The sequence below is a fragment of the Daktulosphaira vitifoliae genome, unplaced genomic scaffold, assembly GCF_025091365.1.
Source record: "Daktulosphaira vitifoliae isolate Bord-2020 unplaced genomic scaffold, ASM2509136v1 Scaffold_5, whole genome shotgun sequence".
Taxonomy (NCBI): Eukaryota; Metazoa; Arthropoda; class Insecta; order Hemiptera; family Phylloxeridae; genus Daktulosphaira; species Daktulosphaira vitifoliae.
Window position 1 is genome coordinate 10,536,828 of NW_026099576.1, and position 16,796 is coordinate 10,553,623.

The 16,796-nt window shown below is 24.9% G+C and overlaps 3 protein-coding genes across 11 annotated transcripts in view; 2 read left to right on the plus strand and 1 right to left on the minus strand.

Annotated features, from left to right (window-relative positions):
- Positions 1-368: 368 nt before the first annotated feature.
- LOC126907052 (nucleolar protein 12) lies at positions 369-2,314 on the minus strand. Its single transcript, XM_050688058.1, has 4 exons — positions 2,071-2,314; positions 1,502-1,607; positions 1,270-1,431; positions 369-690 (listed from the first exon to the last, which is right to left on the minus strand). The coding sequence occupies exons 1-4, from the start codon at positions 2,184-2,186 to the stop codon at positions 427-429; spliced, it is 648 nt and encodes a 215-aa protein (XP_050544015.1). The 5' UTR covers positions 2,187-2,314; the 3' UTR covers positions 369-426.
- A 920-nt stretch (positions 2,315-3,234) lies between these two features.
- On the plus strand, positions 3,235-9,505 carry LOC126907053 (cytospin-A-like). 4 transcript variants are annotated; one of them, XM_050688060.1, is made up of 12 exons: positions 3,235-3,250; positions 4,050-4,361; positions 5,036-5,194; positions 5,275-5,384; positions 5,446-5,965; positions 6,063-6,503; positions 6,569-6,731; positions 6,792-6,968; positions 7,023-7,181; positions 8,104-8,211; positions 8,421-8,695; positions 9,001-9,505. In XM_050688060.1, the coding sequence occupies exons 2-12, from the start codon at positions 4,086-4,088 to the stop codon at positions 9,088-9,090; spliced, it is 2,478 nt and encodes an 825-aa protein (XP_050544017.1). In that variant the 5' UTR covers positions 3,235-3,250; positions 4,050-4,085; the 3' UTR covers positions 9,091-9,505. The 4 variants fall into 4 exon arrangements, with proteins under 4 accessions (XP_050544017.1, XP_050544016.1, XP_050544018.1 ...); XM_050688059.1 differs by lacking the exon at positions 3,235-3,250 and adding an exon at positions 3,764-3,897; XM_050688061.1 differs by lacking the exons at positions 3,235-3,250; positions 8,104-8,211 and having other exon boundaries at positions 3,838-4,361.
- Positions 9,506-11,914: 2,409 nt separating this feature from the next.
- The window catches only part of LOC126907055 (vascular endothelial growth factor receptor 1), an 18,975-nt gene continuing 14,093 nt past the window's right edge, over positions 11,915-16,796 (plus strand). For 3 of the 6 annotated variants that reach the window (XM_050688064.1, XM_050688063.1, XM_050688068.1), the window contains exons 1-5: positions 11,915-12,218; positions 13,990-14,120; positions 15,057-15,225; positions 15,320-15,450; positions 15,905-16,064. In XM_050688064.1, coding sequence (XP_050544021.1) covers positions 12,158-12,218; positions 13,990-14,120; positions 15,057-15,225; positions 15,320-15,450; positions 15,905-16,064 — 652 coding nt within the window. In that variant the 5' untranslated portion in view covers positions 11,915-12,157. Of the gene's footprint in view, positions 12,219-13,445; positions 13,625-13,989; positions 14,121-15,056; positions 15,226-15,319; positions 15,451-15,904; positions 16,065-16,796 lie in introns of those variants that run through there. The other 3 variants (XM_050688066.1, XM_050688065.1, XM_050688069.1) reach the window with 3 other exon arrangements.

Genomic DNA, 16,796 nt, shown 5'->3' on the forward strand with positions numbered 1-16,796 from the left:
TTTTAATAATTAATAATTATTTTTACTTTATATAATTTAAAGAGTATACAGTAATAAGTTTTAAATTATCGATTCTTTATTGTTTGTTTATGTGTGTATTTGTTATACAATTTAATATTAATAAACCACTTTATTGTAGAATCGATCAACTTATTATTGTACAAAATTACAAATCGATAATTTAAAACTTATTACTGTATACTCTTTAAATTATATAAAATAAAAATAATTATTAATTATTAAAAATGTTACCATAGATTTTACACCTTAAATCTATATGATAATAAAAATTACAACAGTGATCACAGTGTCCCTATAAACAGTGCCACCACTGTTATACATATTATCACAAAATACTTAATCATTAATTTAAACAACAAACATTATTTATTTATTTAAATCTTAGATAAAACATACAAAATTTTATTATTTTTTCTTTCCTTTTTTTTTTAACCATTTTTGTCTTTTAGATTCCAACAATCTCTTCCGTTTTGCCTTTTTCCTGTCTTTTATCCGCTCTATTTTATTTTTCATTTTAAATATTTTGCTATTTTGAACTGTTTCTGCAGCTTGCTTTTTTATTGCTTTTTTAATTTCTTTAATTGAACCGAAATTCATACCAGGTACTCCATTATTATCCTCTTCTTCTGAATCTTCTTTTTCAGATTTTTTCTCTTCTTCATAAACAACCTACAAGATTATAATTTAAAGAAAATTAGTTTATGTCAATTATTATAATGCTGTTCACAACCTAAGATTACAAATGTTCTATGCATATTTCATGAGAGGTATAATAGCACTTATAAAATAGTACAATAAAAAAAACATCAGGTTTCGAAATAACTGCTTGGATTGTCAAATCTTTATACTAGTTTTAGTTTCACAGGTAATAAGGGTGTAAATATTAAGAACAACTTTTCTTATAAATGAGTAATTTAGAACTAATTAGATAATTCATTAAGCTATAAAAAGTGATATCCTATCTTGGGTGATAGATGAGTTGATCAGTATTAAATTTAAATAATGAGTTAAAGGTACTAAGAGCCAATGTTTAAAATAAATAATAATACTAAGTATAAACTTATAAACTTAATACATTATCATAAAATCATTTTATAACTAAATATATTTACTTTTCCTTTTGAATAATTAACTCATATATTGATAATTATTTTCAATATGGTGAAATTTTTACCTTTATTTTCTCCCTCTCAAAACGTGTTTAGTAACTATTATTAGAAATACTTATTAACTTTTATTTAAAACTACCTGATTTGAACCAATCCAATTATTTGTTTTTGCTATTTCATCAGTAGAAAGTTCACAAATTTGTACTGTATGATTTTCTAAATTATATTCTTCAGTTACATAATCTAATGGTTCTGGAATAATCGGATGAGCATTAGTAAGTTTTTTAAATGCTTCTCTTGCCTACAAATACATTATTATTATATAAACTTTCACCAAAATATAGAATGAATCAATTCAATTAAATGAGTACCTCAGCTTTTATTCTTTTTTTCTCTTCTTTTAGTCTTCTTTCAAAATCTTCTTTTGCTTTTTTTTTTCTAGCCAACTTCCTCTTATGAAATCCAGTTAAAAATTCACTAAAAAATAACATTTTATAAGTAATGATATTATAGTTATAATGAAACAATGCGTATCTCATTCTTATTAGTTTTACAGAATAATCAAAAAACAAACTTAAATTATTAACATTTTAATGCAAAAGGTGATTTTATTTTTACTACTATCAATAGAAATCAAGTCTTTCAAAAAAATATTTAGAAACACATCTTATATTTAAATTTTGAGACGCTTATTTTGAGTAAGGGTATAAGCAGCGATGTGGAATTGGTTTAATTCTGTAATTGTTATTTAAACTTAAATGCAATAATATTATTGGATAAGAATTACAAATGAAAAATTTAGTATTTTTTCACAAAGTATGAGAGTAACGAAATAAAATTGATTTATAATTACTGTTCGCTTATTGATCTTAAATGTGTAGATCTTAACTAATATTCGCTACATATTATTACTTAATAAAGTTGGCATCTCAGTACTTACCATCGTGCCTTTTCATCAAAAGTAATATTACGTTTTGTTCTTCGATTAATAGGTTTTCTATGACGTTTAATTTTAGTCCGATCATTAAAATCATCCTTCCCTACAAAATCTATCATCTCAAAATTAATTTAAATAACAATTTCACAATCAAATAGCAATAACATTCATGTATAATATACCGAATTAAAATTTTAACCAATGTTGACCAATATGTGCTTAAAATTTATAATAAGTGTTAGTACAAACTTTTATCAAAGGCTGTAGTAAAAACTAGTAAGTAGATAACGCCACAAGTACATAACATACTAAATAACCTCAATTGTAATTCAATGGTACCAACTATTAAAGAATATTATTCCCATTAGCTGATCATTAATAAACATTAATACATTTAAATATACTTTTATTAATAATTAATTATTTATTTTTTAATTAGAGAACTAAAGAAATATTAAACAAATCATTTTTTTACGTATTAAGAGTTATTAAGTAGAAGAACAATGGTTTTCCTTTCGTGCTTTCAATATACTAATAAGTTCAAAAAAGTTTTCATAAAAAAATGTTTTATTTTCATTCATGACATATAGGATTTTGTTAGATTTGCAAACAAATTTTCTTTAAAATATTATGTATCCATTATAAAATTTTTAGTTGAAATTGATAAAGCTGGCTCCAAGAACTTGACAAAAAACAAAATAGGCAAGAATTTGAAAATGGCTTGCTAGTAAATATTTTAATATCCAATAGATATTTATCGGAAAAAATTCAAATTGATTTTAAAATAAAAATTTGATAAGCATTTTGACTATGAAGTAATGATTATATAAAACTCTAATGAAATTATTTTTAATGAAGAAATGCTTACGCCTATTAAATTCTCCCCTCGTAAATACACCATAATGTGAAACATTTTGTTATTATATAAAAAATACCAACAGGTGAAAATATTAAATTCTTCCCATAAAGTACTTTATACAAAATAGAAGGTACATTTTTTAAAAAATGATTAGTTAGCATTTTTTTTTTGTTAGATAGGTTTTTACAGTCATATAAATTAATAATTGTACGTGGCAACGATGTTAAATGAATTTTTATTTATAAGTTTCTTAATAAGTATTTGTTTTCACAATGTTTATTACAAAAGTGGATCAAAAATTTAAATGGCACATTCGGAATATCTGTAAATATTTTTAAATAATGTTAAACGTTTAAACTCGCAATACATATTACTAATTTTTATCAGGCCAACAATATTATTATAAGATTTTCAAATTGGTTTTTTATATGATTGCTTCATATATACAAAAACTTTCAAAATAACAATTATAACGTGTGTATAAATAAATATAAAGGATTATTTTTAAAATCTTTTAATTTAGTAGTATACATAGTTCTGTCATCTTGTGAAAGACAACTATATAATTTAACAAAAAAAAAATTTTCATCCGCAGTAACAATATAAATTATATTATCTATATAATGACAATTATAACTATTATTTTTTACAATATTTGTAATTAACTAATACATGATATGCAACACTAATTAACAAGATAATTATTCTATTAATAAAAAATAACTAATAATGTGATAGTAAACGACTCAAAATTTCAGCAGTAACCGTAAACTGATTTTTGCGTTGTCAGTGTTACATTTTTCACATCATACACTACTAAAATCGTTATCATTTTTCAATCAGCCATCTCGTAGTCATCGCTGTGAAGTTTAAACTCTTCTGTCACAGTATTATTTTAAACACCTGTATGGTTTTTTTTTTTTTTATTAATCGTTATATGTAAATGTTCTCTTGTTATACTTTTTATTTAGGCAAGTTTTTACTACTTTACAAACTAATTTTACATTTAAATTACGCATTCAAATAACTTTTATATTTTTATAATGCTAATGACATATTTGACGTATAGTGCTACTTCATTGATTTAGTGTCGAACAATGATTTAATATTTTGTTATTGCTAGATTTTCTGAAGATTTGTGTTCTATATAATATACGTGATGAAATTCAAATCGCTTTTCCGGCGGAACCATAACCAGGGTAGTTCACCTGAAGGGGTGAGATCCTATCAACAACCCTCAGTGACAATGGAATCAGCTGTTTTCCCGCCAAACAACAACCATCCTCAAGGAACGGAAAAACGTCAACAACAAGAAGTCATGGATAACTGTGGTGCTACAGCTATTGGCTTCTCTTCAGTAGAATCAATTGATCGACGTGAGAATGAATACATTGAAGAGTTGGAAAAACTACGCATGGAAGTCAATATGCTTAAGGTAGAGAACATTTGTAATATAATATTTATTATACTGTTAAATTCAATCCATAATTGATTTGATTCATATGCTTTGAAAAGATATTTAATAAGCTGGTCAAGAAATTAGTTAAGACCGAAAGCAATTGAAGATTCGAGAAGCAATAATGTAGCTCTAATACAATTGAAGATCTATCAGAGAGATCAGTGTGTGTTACAATTATTTAAAAAATCATTTTATTATGTAAATTGTAAGCAACTTAGTGTTGCTGACAAATTGAGCTACATGTTCCATGCATTGAAGTACATTAAATACTCCAAAACTTTCAATGTAGCACTACATACACCAATTTCCATATTTTGTCTTTCTTAAACTTTTTTGTATCATAATTTTCCCTGATAGATCTGTAATTGTTAATACAAATTTTTAGAAGGGGATGGTCCAGCACAGTATGTTGTTTAATTCTAATTGTAAAACAAAAAAAATTTTGTTTGAATGAAGAGATATACAGAACAAATTATTTTATAGCCAAATTGAATCCAACTTCATATAGTATTAATCTTTAGTTTTTCTAACTTTATATTTTATTGTTATATAAGATAATTGTTAATTTCTTATGTTAAAACAAATCATAATTGTTATTTACACAATTTTAGTAGTATAATTTTCTTTTAATCTGATTGTTATTATGATAGGAACAAAGAGATGAGGCTGAAAGAAATTTAGCAATGCATATAGAAAGTGCTCGAAATGTTTTATCTTGTACTTCTATACCCAACAATAAGGTAGATGACAGGCACAGACATCCAAATTCTGCTCCTGCTTCTATAGCTCCACCAATTTCTGCTAGTCAGGTATAATGGACAATTCATCAGAATTTCCATCCATCATCAATCTAGGTTTTAATATATTTTTTTTGCTATATTACTCATAGGATTTATTAGATACACATGATTGGGACAAGCATTCAAACAGTTCTGTTAGTGAAGTTTCTTTAGCATGTCTTCAAGACAGAATTATACAAATGGAGGAAACTCATTATAGGTGATTTTTTTAAAATAAAATTGTTGTATGTATCACACATCCTAACATAAAATAATTTTAGTACAAATGAAGAATTACAAGCTACACTTCAAGAACTAGCAGATCTACAGTCTCAGCTCTATGACCTTCAACATGACAATGAACGTTTAGGAAAAGAGAAGGGTGTATTATTAGAATCGTTATGCCAACAAACAGAAAAACTAGAAGATGCTCGCACTAAAGTTGATGCTTTACAAGGATTATTCCTTGTTCCAGGTGCTAATCCTCCTTCAACTTCAACTGAGAGGGAAGAAAAACTTGTTGAACTATTAAAAAGTGGTCAAGCAGAACGTGAAACATGGTTAGCAAGACAAGAAGAACTTATTGGAGAAGCCAATGAATCAAAACGTGCTTCAGAAAATGAAGCTAAAAGAGCTAATCAGCTTTTAGAAAGAGTTCGTTTTCTAGAATGCACTGTTGATAGTAAAATTGCTGAAGTTAAACAACTTGATGAACAACTTTCCTTTGCTAAAGAAGAAATATCCTCAAAAAATATTGAAATTAATAGGAATCAAATGTTATTAGATAATGCAAGAGCTAAGGTAATTATACTTATATAAGTTTATTAATACTATAAGTATATTTTTTAGAAAACCTACCAATTTCATTTTTAAGTTAAACTCATTTTCTTAATTTTAGATTGAAGAGTTAGAAGCAGCTAGGGATAAATTAGGAGATAAATCCGAGTTAGAAGAACTCTTAAACCAAACCAGACGTGAAAAAGATAATCTAGAAAGTCAGTTAGCATCCTTACAAGAACGTGTGCAACGAGCATTTTGTGAAATTGATAGGCTAAAAGAGCAACTAACAAATTCTAATGAGCAATGTAATGTCGCAACAAATAATGCTAAATCTGCTCTTATAGATCTTCAATGGCAAAGAGATAAATGGCATGAAGAAGTTAATGCGTTAACAGCAGAATTAAAAATAGCTAAAGAAGCTGAAGCTGAAACACAAGTACTGTGCCAAAAATATGTAGATGAGAAAAGACAATTAGCAGATGTTTTATCTGAAACTCAAGTTTGTTTGGCAAATGTAAGAAAAGCTTTAGATGAAGAAAAAGCTGAAATTCAAAATGAAGTAAGTATAAAAAATAATTATTCACAAATACAATTATTGTGATTAATTAATAATTTGTTAAATAGAGAAAAGAATGGTATCAATTTAAAGAAGATTTATTAACTACAGTTAGAGTAGCTAATGATTATAAAGAAATTGTAGAAAAAGATATGGAACAAATTTTACTTGAAAATAAACGACTTAGAGAAAAAGTAAAAACTTTAGAGGATCAACTAGATAAACTGAAGCGTAACTAAAGTCTATAGTTTTAGTTTTTATAGATCTTAATATTAATTTTGTTCTGTGCAGTTATAGAGAAGCCTAGAGCACTGACATGTAATGCTAATTCTATTCTCAATCCTGTTATTATTGGACAAGAGATTAGTCGTCGTAGCAGTCATTCTAAACTCTCTAGACAAGATAGTCAGTTATCAGTTAAAACATTAATTGAAAGTATTGAAAATGCTACTAAACAAGCTAAAACAGGTATAACATTATTTTTATTTAACTATTAAATTATTTAAAAAAAATTTTTTTTAGCTGAGTTTACAAGAAGTAATTCTACCTCTAGCTTAAATGGATTGGTTAGCCTAAATGATAATCAATCTTTATGCAAATCACCTAGAGAATGTGATAGTAAAACTCCACTTAGAGAGCAAAATTCTTGTTCTGTTGATAGTTCACCATGTGAAGAATTTGGTAAGATTAAAATATATCAATGATTATACATAAAAAATTGTGTTTTTAATACTTTAAGTACTTAAACAAAATTATACATATGTTAATTTTACTTAAATACTAAATTTATATTTATTTAAAGTTTCAAAAAAAATTTTAATAGCGTATAACTGTATTTAAAATAATATGATTATAAAATTATAATAATAAAGAATGTAAGACACAGGATTAAGTCCGGGTTATTGAAGTTGAGAGAAGTGTCTGGCGTCTTATGCGATAAAAGAATTCCAATGAGTCTGAAAGGTAAATTCTACAATACTGTAGTGAGGCCAGCTATAAGGTATGGTTCAGAGTGTTGGGTGGTTGATAAGAAAGTAGAGCAGAGAATGAGTGTAGCAGAGAGGAGAATACTTAGATGGATGAGTGAAGTGAATAGAGAAGATAGGATAAGGAAGGAGCATATAAGAGGAAGTATAGGTATAGCGTCAATCGTGGTTAAGCTAAGAGAAAATAGACTTAGATGATTTGGTCATGTTATGAGGAGAGAAGAATCGTAAGCTGTAAAAACAGTTATAAAAATGAATGTTGAAGGAAGAAGAGGTAGAGGAAGACCAAAAAAGAGATGGAGGGATGCTATTGAATGCGATATAGGGACAGCTGATGTGAGTGTAGATGATGTGGGAGATTGTGTCAAGTGGAAGTTTAGGATAAGGGTGGACGACCCCAAGTAATTGGGATTAAGGCGAGGAAAAAAAACAAAATTTAACTAACTATATCAATTTTAAAAATATTTTACACTTATGATAATCATCAATAAGTGTCATAATTAAGCAGATTATCATCTAACTAGTGCTACATAAAATTTAAATATAAAATAATACACAATTTTTAATTTTTATTAATTATAAAGAAAACTATTTGATATTGTATTTTATTTATGTAGATCCAATTAAAAAGTGCCAAAGTGATGAACATCGCACAAATGGATTAATTCTTTCATCATCGCGTAGTATTGATACTTATGCACGACTTGGGGGAACTGTTGAAATATGTACGAATGTTTTATTGATTTCAATGTACTTTTCCTAATTTACTTTACAGATAAAACATTTTTATTTACAAATGTTCAATTAAAAAAACGGATAAATTGTTATGTATTATAGAAACCCTTTCCTTATTTATTAAATACTGTTTATTTATGTGAATTAATTAATTTTTTATTGTATGTTTTTATAATGCAATAATTAATAAAATTTTCAGCTGAACGACGAGATCCTTTGCAGGCACTTGTGAAAAACGGTGGTTCAAAACGTAATGCCTTGTTAAAATGGTGTCAGAACAGAACTATTGGATATCCAAACATAGACATAACAAACTTTAGTAGCTCATGGAATGATGGGCTAGCACTATGTGCTCTTCTACATACTTATGTTCCTGATAAAATACCTTATTCTGAATTAACACCTACTGAAACACGCCGAAATTTTTCTGTTGCATTTGAGGCAGCTGAATCTGTTGGTATACCAACTACTTTAGTAAGTAATTATGAAATTATTAAATAAAAATAAAGTAATAAATCAAGATAATATTCTCTTAACACATATAATTTAATAAAAAATAAAATAATAAAAATATTTCTAACAATTTAATAATTTATTATTTTATAACAATGTGTTAGAATATGAAATATCACTTACAAAGGTAGTATTATAATTACAATTTCAAAAATATTTTTGGAAATATGTTAGCCATGAGAACTTCATCTATTGTGTATTACTGGATTAAATTAAAGTGTTAATAATTTTTGCAATGCATATTTAATATTTTTATTTAATTTCAGAGTATTACTGATATGATATCACAAGAACGTCCAGATTGGAATTTAGTTATGGCTTATGTGACAGCAATTTATAAACAGTTTGAAACATAATTTAAGTGTAATATATATGCCTGATGATCAAAGACTGATATTCGTATAAATAAAATAATTTAAATGTAAGGCATATTAAGACTTAGAATTTGACTGTTATGTAAATAGAATGATATATATATATATATTTTATAATTTATTTTTTTTTATAAATAAATTGTATTCCACAAAGGCACAAACATGAAAAAAGTGTATTCTAGAAGTTTTCTAGTCACCTAATTTAAGTATTTTATAATTTTTATAAGTTGTTTTGTCTTATTTTGTATGTATTGTAATATATTTATTTTTTAAATTTAATATGTTAATTAATTCACATCAATTTCTTTGTAAATAGGATTTAAAAAAAAAAAATTATCGAACATTTTAATATATCTGTAATTATAGATATACAAAAGTGTTTGATATGTTTTTATGGTGATTATAATCATTATCATATTTGCAAACAGTGTTTTAAATTGGGGGTGCTGAGGTTCCAAAGACCAAAAAAATTTTTTCTCATTCTGTTTAAAATAGTATACCCAGCCTTTTTTTATTTATTTATAAATAAACAATTATGTATAACATTTTTTTTCTATCGATGTATTATTTCAAATATAATTGTTTTGAAACCAAAAGATATTACTATGTTTAATACACATACAACATCGATGACACTTACACTATTAAATGACAAAATTAAAAAAAAACTTAATTATTCATAAAGTGATATAAATAATTATTTTACTTATCCTTGCACAATATTTTAAAATTGTGAGTTTTATTTGGTGGTGCTAATGTCATTCTAATAGGTGCTAAGTAACCAAAGCAATCTCCTTGTTAACACCTATCATTATAGAAGATAAACCATGTGTAATTATGCTTTCTTGTCGGGGACGGATTTAAAAATGTTGGGGCTTTGGGTATAAATATTTTCTTTCAATTATATTTTTATGTGTATTCTTCGTATAATTAATCAAACAAAACATATACCGAAGTAAAATACCAAATGTAGCCTGTAAATTCATGATTCATTTTTAAATATTCTATAATTTATGCTAAACAATTTCCAATCGGATGAATAAGAATTATTGGAATAATATACTTAAAAAATATATATATTTTATTTTATTTCACAGTTTTTTCTAGAAAAATTCAAAAGCTATCTGTATTTAATTATTTATGCATAATTATATCATTTTTATTGTACGTATTATGTATTAGACTTATTTTATGTTTATAGAAATTTTATGATTTTGATCAAAAGTACATTAATATAAATATAAATTATACGTTTATGTTGAATTTCATTATAATTATTACATTTTATTACTTTATATGAATGCACCACAACGTGCCAAGAGCTTGTATTATATTATTATAATATTATAATATTATATTATTATTCTATTGCCAAAAGATGCTATTATAAGTTTCATTTGCAATCATATAGTTGCATATTTAATTATTAAAAACTACTATAAAAAAGTTGTCCAAATTTTAATCAGAGTATTTTACCTTCTTCACTTCTATAGTGAACAGTTATATTTTGAATTCAAACACTATTTATTATATTTAAAAAATAAATAAAATAACTAACATTAATCCAAATAATGATATAAAAATTTAAATAAATCTCCAATTATATTTAAAAATATATTGAACAAATTAATGTACTCAGAGAAATAACTTAACTATAAGCAACTAGAGGCTAATGTTAATGCCGTTGCTATTGTAATTTTCCGAGAAAAATATAATTGATACTATTATTAGAAATAAGACTAAAAAATAATATTAATAATTTAAATATTTAAAATTACACTAACTTAATTTTTACATGACATCCGTTCATTTATATACAAAAAATATGTTTTAAAATATATATATATATATTTTGTGATGGTATCCATTTACTACTTGATAAAATAAAGTATATTTTCAAATATACTAGCGTATATACGCCTTTTTCAATAACAATTTTCTTTTAAGTATCAATTTTCAAATGAACAAAAAAATGTTGACCACTGAAATTTCTTAAAATATGCACTACTTCTAAACATTTTTATAAATATTATAGATATTTATACAAGGTGATTCTTTTATCATTGATCACTTAATTAATAGAAAAATAAAAATGATATTTACATTTTTTTTTATTAGTTTCTTTTATTTATATATTTTTCTCAATTTATCAATTATAAAACATTAGTTTTATTCATCCCTTGCATGGCTATCAACTTTAATATCTCAAATTACAACACATATAATTAACCATCTTATTTATTAGATAAAGATCTAATTAAAATATTACTGACAAATAACAACTTTTAGACCAGTAATTCGGAAGTTATTGACATATTTATATTTAGATGATTGGAAGAGTATGACCGGAAAATGTCTAGCTATATAAATAGCATACACTTCTCATGGTAATTATTTTTATTTGTAAAATTTTGAACAAATAATGATAAGTTAAGAAAAACATGTAACTAAAAAAACCAATAAAAAAATTGTTAATATTATTTTTATTTTTCTATTAATTAAGTCGTCAATAATAGAAGTATCATTTTGTATATCTTATTAATACAAATATCTACGAAAGCTTTACTTAGATATTAAATGATTGTTTTCATCGATACAATTTAAATTTAAAAAATTGTCACGTGGTGTCTATTAGTCGATTGCCTCGTATCCCATATTAAGTTTCATATAATAAATGAATATACCGTTAATTGACGTTTAGTACATAATTAGATGATTGTGTCTATTAGTTTGGTGTTATGTTGGTACGTCGTCAGAAGTTGCACTTAAATTCCACAATTTTAATCACTCGCCACATGCCACTCCGTACTCGTGTGTTAGCCAGTCACTGTTCAGTAGTCCTTGTCGGAACGAGGGCGTGTGTACGACGTATAAATTGTAATGTAACTTGTTGCCGTCCAACCTTTTTTGGGTATATTTTCTAATCATGAAAATGTCAGGATCTACTACAATTGATAATATCCCAGGTTTAAGATATCTTACCTCGCATTAAAGTCTTTTCGAAGTTATTTTTTATTTATAATGTAATCGTCTTCTTATAACAGCCAAAATGTTGTTATTTGCCTGTGGATTTTTCGTCATCTTCCTGAGCCAAACGGTTTTAGCAACAGGTGAGTCATTGTGTTATACAATATTATCATAATATATTCTAAACGATTACTCACGGAAAGTACGCGAATATTTTGTTTTTGAACATTTTCGTAGCTTTTATATATTTTTTTAATTTTAAAATACGGGCGCCATGATTACTAGTTATTTGTTACACCTACATTTATTGGATAATTCTACAAATTTTACTAAAACTTTTTAAAAACTTTTTTTCTATATTACCTATAACATTCGATCAAATTATTATAATATATTAAATATATTGTGATTAAACAAGGTTTTAGATTTTTTTCAGTTTTTGTTAATCTGTTACTAGTTAATGAGAATTTAAGAGGTTTCAGCTAATGATAAGCTCCTATAATTCCAATTAATAATACTATTGGTATGTTTTATAGTGCATATTGTTTAGGAATATTTTATCAACCAAAGGTTAAGTTGGGTTGGGTTATATTATTTGTATTATTTAGTAATAAAAACTAGATTTTTTATTTTGTAAACATAGTGTAAAACTGTTTAGAAAGTAAAATATTTTAAATGGATAATTTAATTTAATTTCTTCCTATTAAAAATAATTATAAATCTAATATTAAAAGATAATTAAAAAATGTGCAGTCTTTTAATGGTAAATATGTACCATCAAATGATTTTAATGTTTATTCATATGCACCAAAAAATAAATAAAAATACAGTACATAAGTTTTCATATTTATTTCTAATATACATTTAATAGGAATCTTATACTCAGTAATATTAATTTTAGTATTAGACTTGGGTGCAATTGACAAAAATATTGAACAAATACTTATTTTCAATGTGTAGTTTATACTTAATTTAAGCATATGATGTATTTGTAAATGAGAAGTATGTTAGTTTATATTTTACAATCAATGTTCACATTATTACAGTATATTGAACTTCAAAATATGTTACAAAAGAAAATAACGCCTACATGTGTTATTCTGATTAGATAATATTGTGTCATTTATATATTTTCTCTTATCTTTCAATAAATACACAATATTGATAGACTTAATACAAAACACTTCTGGGAAATAAAATCAAATCTATTTTTTCACAAATCATGTGATACAAAAATGTTGGTATAATTGATTGTATTTCTGTTTTTGATTTAGTCTAAATTAACAAAAATACCATTATAAATTATTTATTTTTTAAATCTTAAAAAATTTTTTTACATGAAAACGTAGGTTTAGTCTTTCACAACCTCTTAATCTGAGAAACATTTGATGGGGAATTGAAACAAAAATATTTTTCTTTTCATACTGTACCATAAAGTTTAGCCTTATATTTATAGTATAATTAAAAAAAACTCAGAAGGGGCACCAGACCCCATAGACTATTTTGAATACCTGTCTTCAGTTTAAGCCCATGGACAACTGGTTTAGAGGTATTTATAAAATAACTTACCAAAAGTAAGTTATTTTAGTTAAACTATCATATCTCATAAAATATAACAATAAGATAATACCATCATTTAGTACATTAACAAGCATGCATGTAAAATATGCAGTTTTTGAAAAAAGAAAGCATTATGACAAATTTTTCAATGTAAAATTTAAAAAAATGGATATATTTAAAAAAATTTGTTAAATCTGACAAATAACTTGAGTTGGTAATTGTATAATATGTATAATACTTCAGATTATTCATTTGTGGCCTTTATTATATGCTTAATCCTTAATTTTAGCAAACACACATAAACTTTCAAAGTTTTAAATAATTAAACTCATTATGAATTTTTTTTCATCTCAGGTATACATATTTGGCCAGATGTTCCAGAACTAACCTTAACTTCAGGAGCTGATCTCACCTTAAAATGTACAGGGGATTTTCCTGTAAAATGGAATCATACACAGTATGATCCAAATTTAAATTCAGAAGTAGTAAGTTTTATAAATTTTTATAAATATTTTATCTTTTAGTAAGGATATACAGTTTGTATTACAACATACTATTTGAATAGTTCATTTGAAAAACAACATTTTTTGATAAAATTAATTATTGAAAATTTTAAATTCTAATATATAGTTACATATTCCAATCACTTATCCTTCCACCTAAAGGAAGGATATTTTTTTATAAAATTTGTTGCAACAAGTATAAAATAATAAATACTTTTAAAAGTTAGATCTTGACCTTTTTATAGTTATTTAAAATAATGTTCAGCTCTTATAAGTCATGAACTTGAGAAACAACATTATAAAAAAAATTAAATAACTTTCAAATTACAATTTTGTTTAAGTTACTACATAGAGATTACATGACTGTGTTTTACTAAAAGCCAACCAAACTTTTTCTTTTTCTATTAAAATTTTATACAATATTATTTGAGAATATATCAATTCAATTAATTTAAATAGTCATGATAGGAAATGTTAAAAACAAAGTGTTTTGGATTGACATCTAGCTAAAAGGTAAAATGTCAAAAATGATTCATTAAATTTTTTTATTATATCACAGTTTGATTTTAAGTTATACCATATTATAAATATTATGTCTAATCTACATTTTTATAATATAAAATTGTATATGACCGGGTAGGTCCCATTTTAAAAACATTGGTCTAGTCTAGTTGGACTTAAATAAAATGTAATATTTTATAAACTAATAAACATTTTCTTTTAAATACTACTTTTTTAAAATCCTTTCAAAATTTAAAAGTTTTCATAATAAATTGTTACTTATAGTTAACAATTAATTGTTGTTTCTTTTACATCTTGTAATATATAAGAAAATAATCCTTTATATTAATTGAATATTCTTTTTAACTATTTTATTTATGATAATATCCATTTAATGTATATTTTAATCTTTTTTAGAGCTCTACAATTACCATTTCACAAGGATTAGAAAATAATAGCTACATATCTTACTTATCTCTAAGTAGAGCAAGTTATTTAGATACTGGATATTATTACTGTGATCCAGTATCAGAAGATTTAGAAACTGATGAAGGAATTTCTCAAAATATATATTTATATATTCAACGTAATTCTATAAACAATATTTTAATGTTCAATTAAAATTGTTTCCATTTTTTTTTTCAAGTAGAATTATTATTTAAAATAAATAATTATTTTAGATGATTCTCATTTACTAGCTGTTCCTGAAGAGTTAGTTGTATTGTCTCAAGATGAATTTGGTAATGTTATTATTCCTTGTCGACCAACATCGCCAGATGTTAATGTATCATTAACTAAAGATGATGAAGAGGTGAGTCATTGCTGTTAAGAGTAAACATTCTATAAAGTTTAAAATTATTGCTTTCTAAAAATATAAATTCTGGCTGCATTGAGTATAATATATATTACAAGTTAGTTGACTGAAAACATTTAAGATATTAGAGTAACTTGTACTTAATATTTACATCAGTACCATAACTTTTATAGTACATCTGCGTTATATGATCCCTTAAAATATTTTTTGTGTTATTGACGTATAAGGAAAAATAAAAGTAAAGTGAATTTGTGTAAATGGTATAGTTTTTTCTTGCTGCGGTATTGGTTAACTTGAATTCTATTAACACATAACTTTTTCAACTTACTATATGTGAAAATATAAGAATAATTAGTATAATTTAACATTTAAATTTTTGTTCTTTTAAACTGTATTTTGGTGTATGTCATGTCTTAATATTAAATAAAACAAACTAACATTTTCAATATAGTTGGTACCTGGTAATATGTATGATGGCATGGAGCTACACTATGACTCAAAATATGGATATTTACTCTATTCAGTCACTATGCTTAGTACTGGGCTCTATCAGTGTCACGCCAAATACTATAACAAAGAAAGTTTTGCATCCTATCATCTATTAATTATGTGTAAGGGAATTTAGAAGTGGTAGTAATTTTTAGAGTTAAGAGCTTATTAAAATGATGTTTTATACAGAACAGAATTTAAGATTAATTTAGTTACTTATTTATCAATAGAAAAATTAAATTATATATATGATAATTATTATAATTTTGTAGTTAAAAAACATATATGATTTGTATGAGTCAAAGTATTGGGCACTTGACAAATAAGTAGAGCAGAGAATGAATGTAGCAAAAATGAAAATGCTTAGATGGATGAGAGGAGTGATAAGAGATAATAGGATAAGTAATGAATATGTAAAAAAAAGCATAGAATTAGATGAGAGAAAAAAGGCTTAGGGAGTTTGGTTATATTATGAGGAGAAAGAAATCAGAAACTGTAAGGATGGTCATAAAAAAGAATATTTAAGAAAAAACAGGAAAACTGAAAAAGAGGTGGTTGGATATAATTGGGAGTGATATGAGGACTATTAGTGTTTGTATTGATGATGAGAGGTCATATTAAGTGGACGTTTAGAATACAGGTGGCTAAAACCCCAAGTATTTGAAATAAAGATAAGTAAAAGAAAAAAATGTAGTTAAAAAAAATTTATATAAATAATGACTTGAAATAAATTACGTGATATGTGCTAAAAAATTAATTTCACATAATTCATCTTACTTAAAATTGCCATAACTTTTTTAAAAATGGCCAAATCAAACACTATCTAAAGATTTGCATCGAAGCGTTTTTTTTTT

Bases quoted from the DNA above. Each gene is read 5' to 3' on its own strand.
- LOC126907053 (XM_050688060.1), top strand. From the start codon at position 4,086: ATGAAATTCAAATCGCTTTTCCGGCGGAACCATAACCAGGGTAGTTCA. The intron at 5,195-5,274 runs GTATAATGGACA...TATTACTCATAG, and splicing joins CACCAATTTCTGCTAGTCAG to GATTTATTAGATACACATGA. The intron at 7,182-8,103 runs GTAAGATTAAAA...TTATTTATGTAG, and splicing joins TTCACCATGTGAAGAATTTG to ATCCAATTAAAAAGTGCCAA.
- LOC126907052 (XM_050688058.1), bottom strand. From the start codon at position 2,186: ATGATAGATTTTGTAGGGAAGGATGATTTTAATGATCGGACTAAAATT. The intron at 1,608-2,070 runs GTAAGTACTGAG...GTTATTTTTTAG, and splicing joins TTTGATGAAAAGGCACGATG to TGAATTTTTAACTGGATTTC. The intron at 1,432-1,501 runs GTACTCATTTAA...ATGTATTTGTAG, and splicing joins AAAAAAGAATAAAAGCTGAG to GCAAGAGAAGCATTTAAAAA.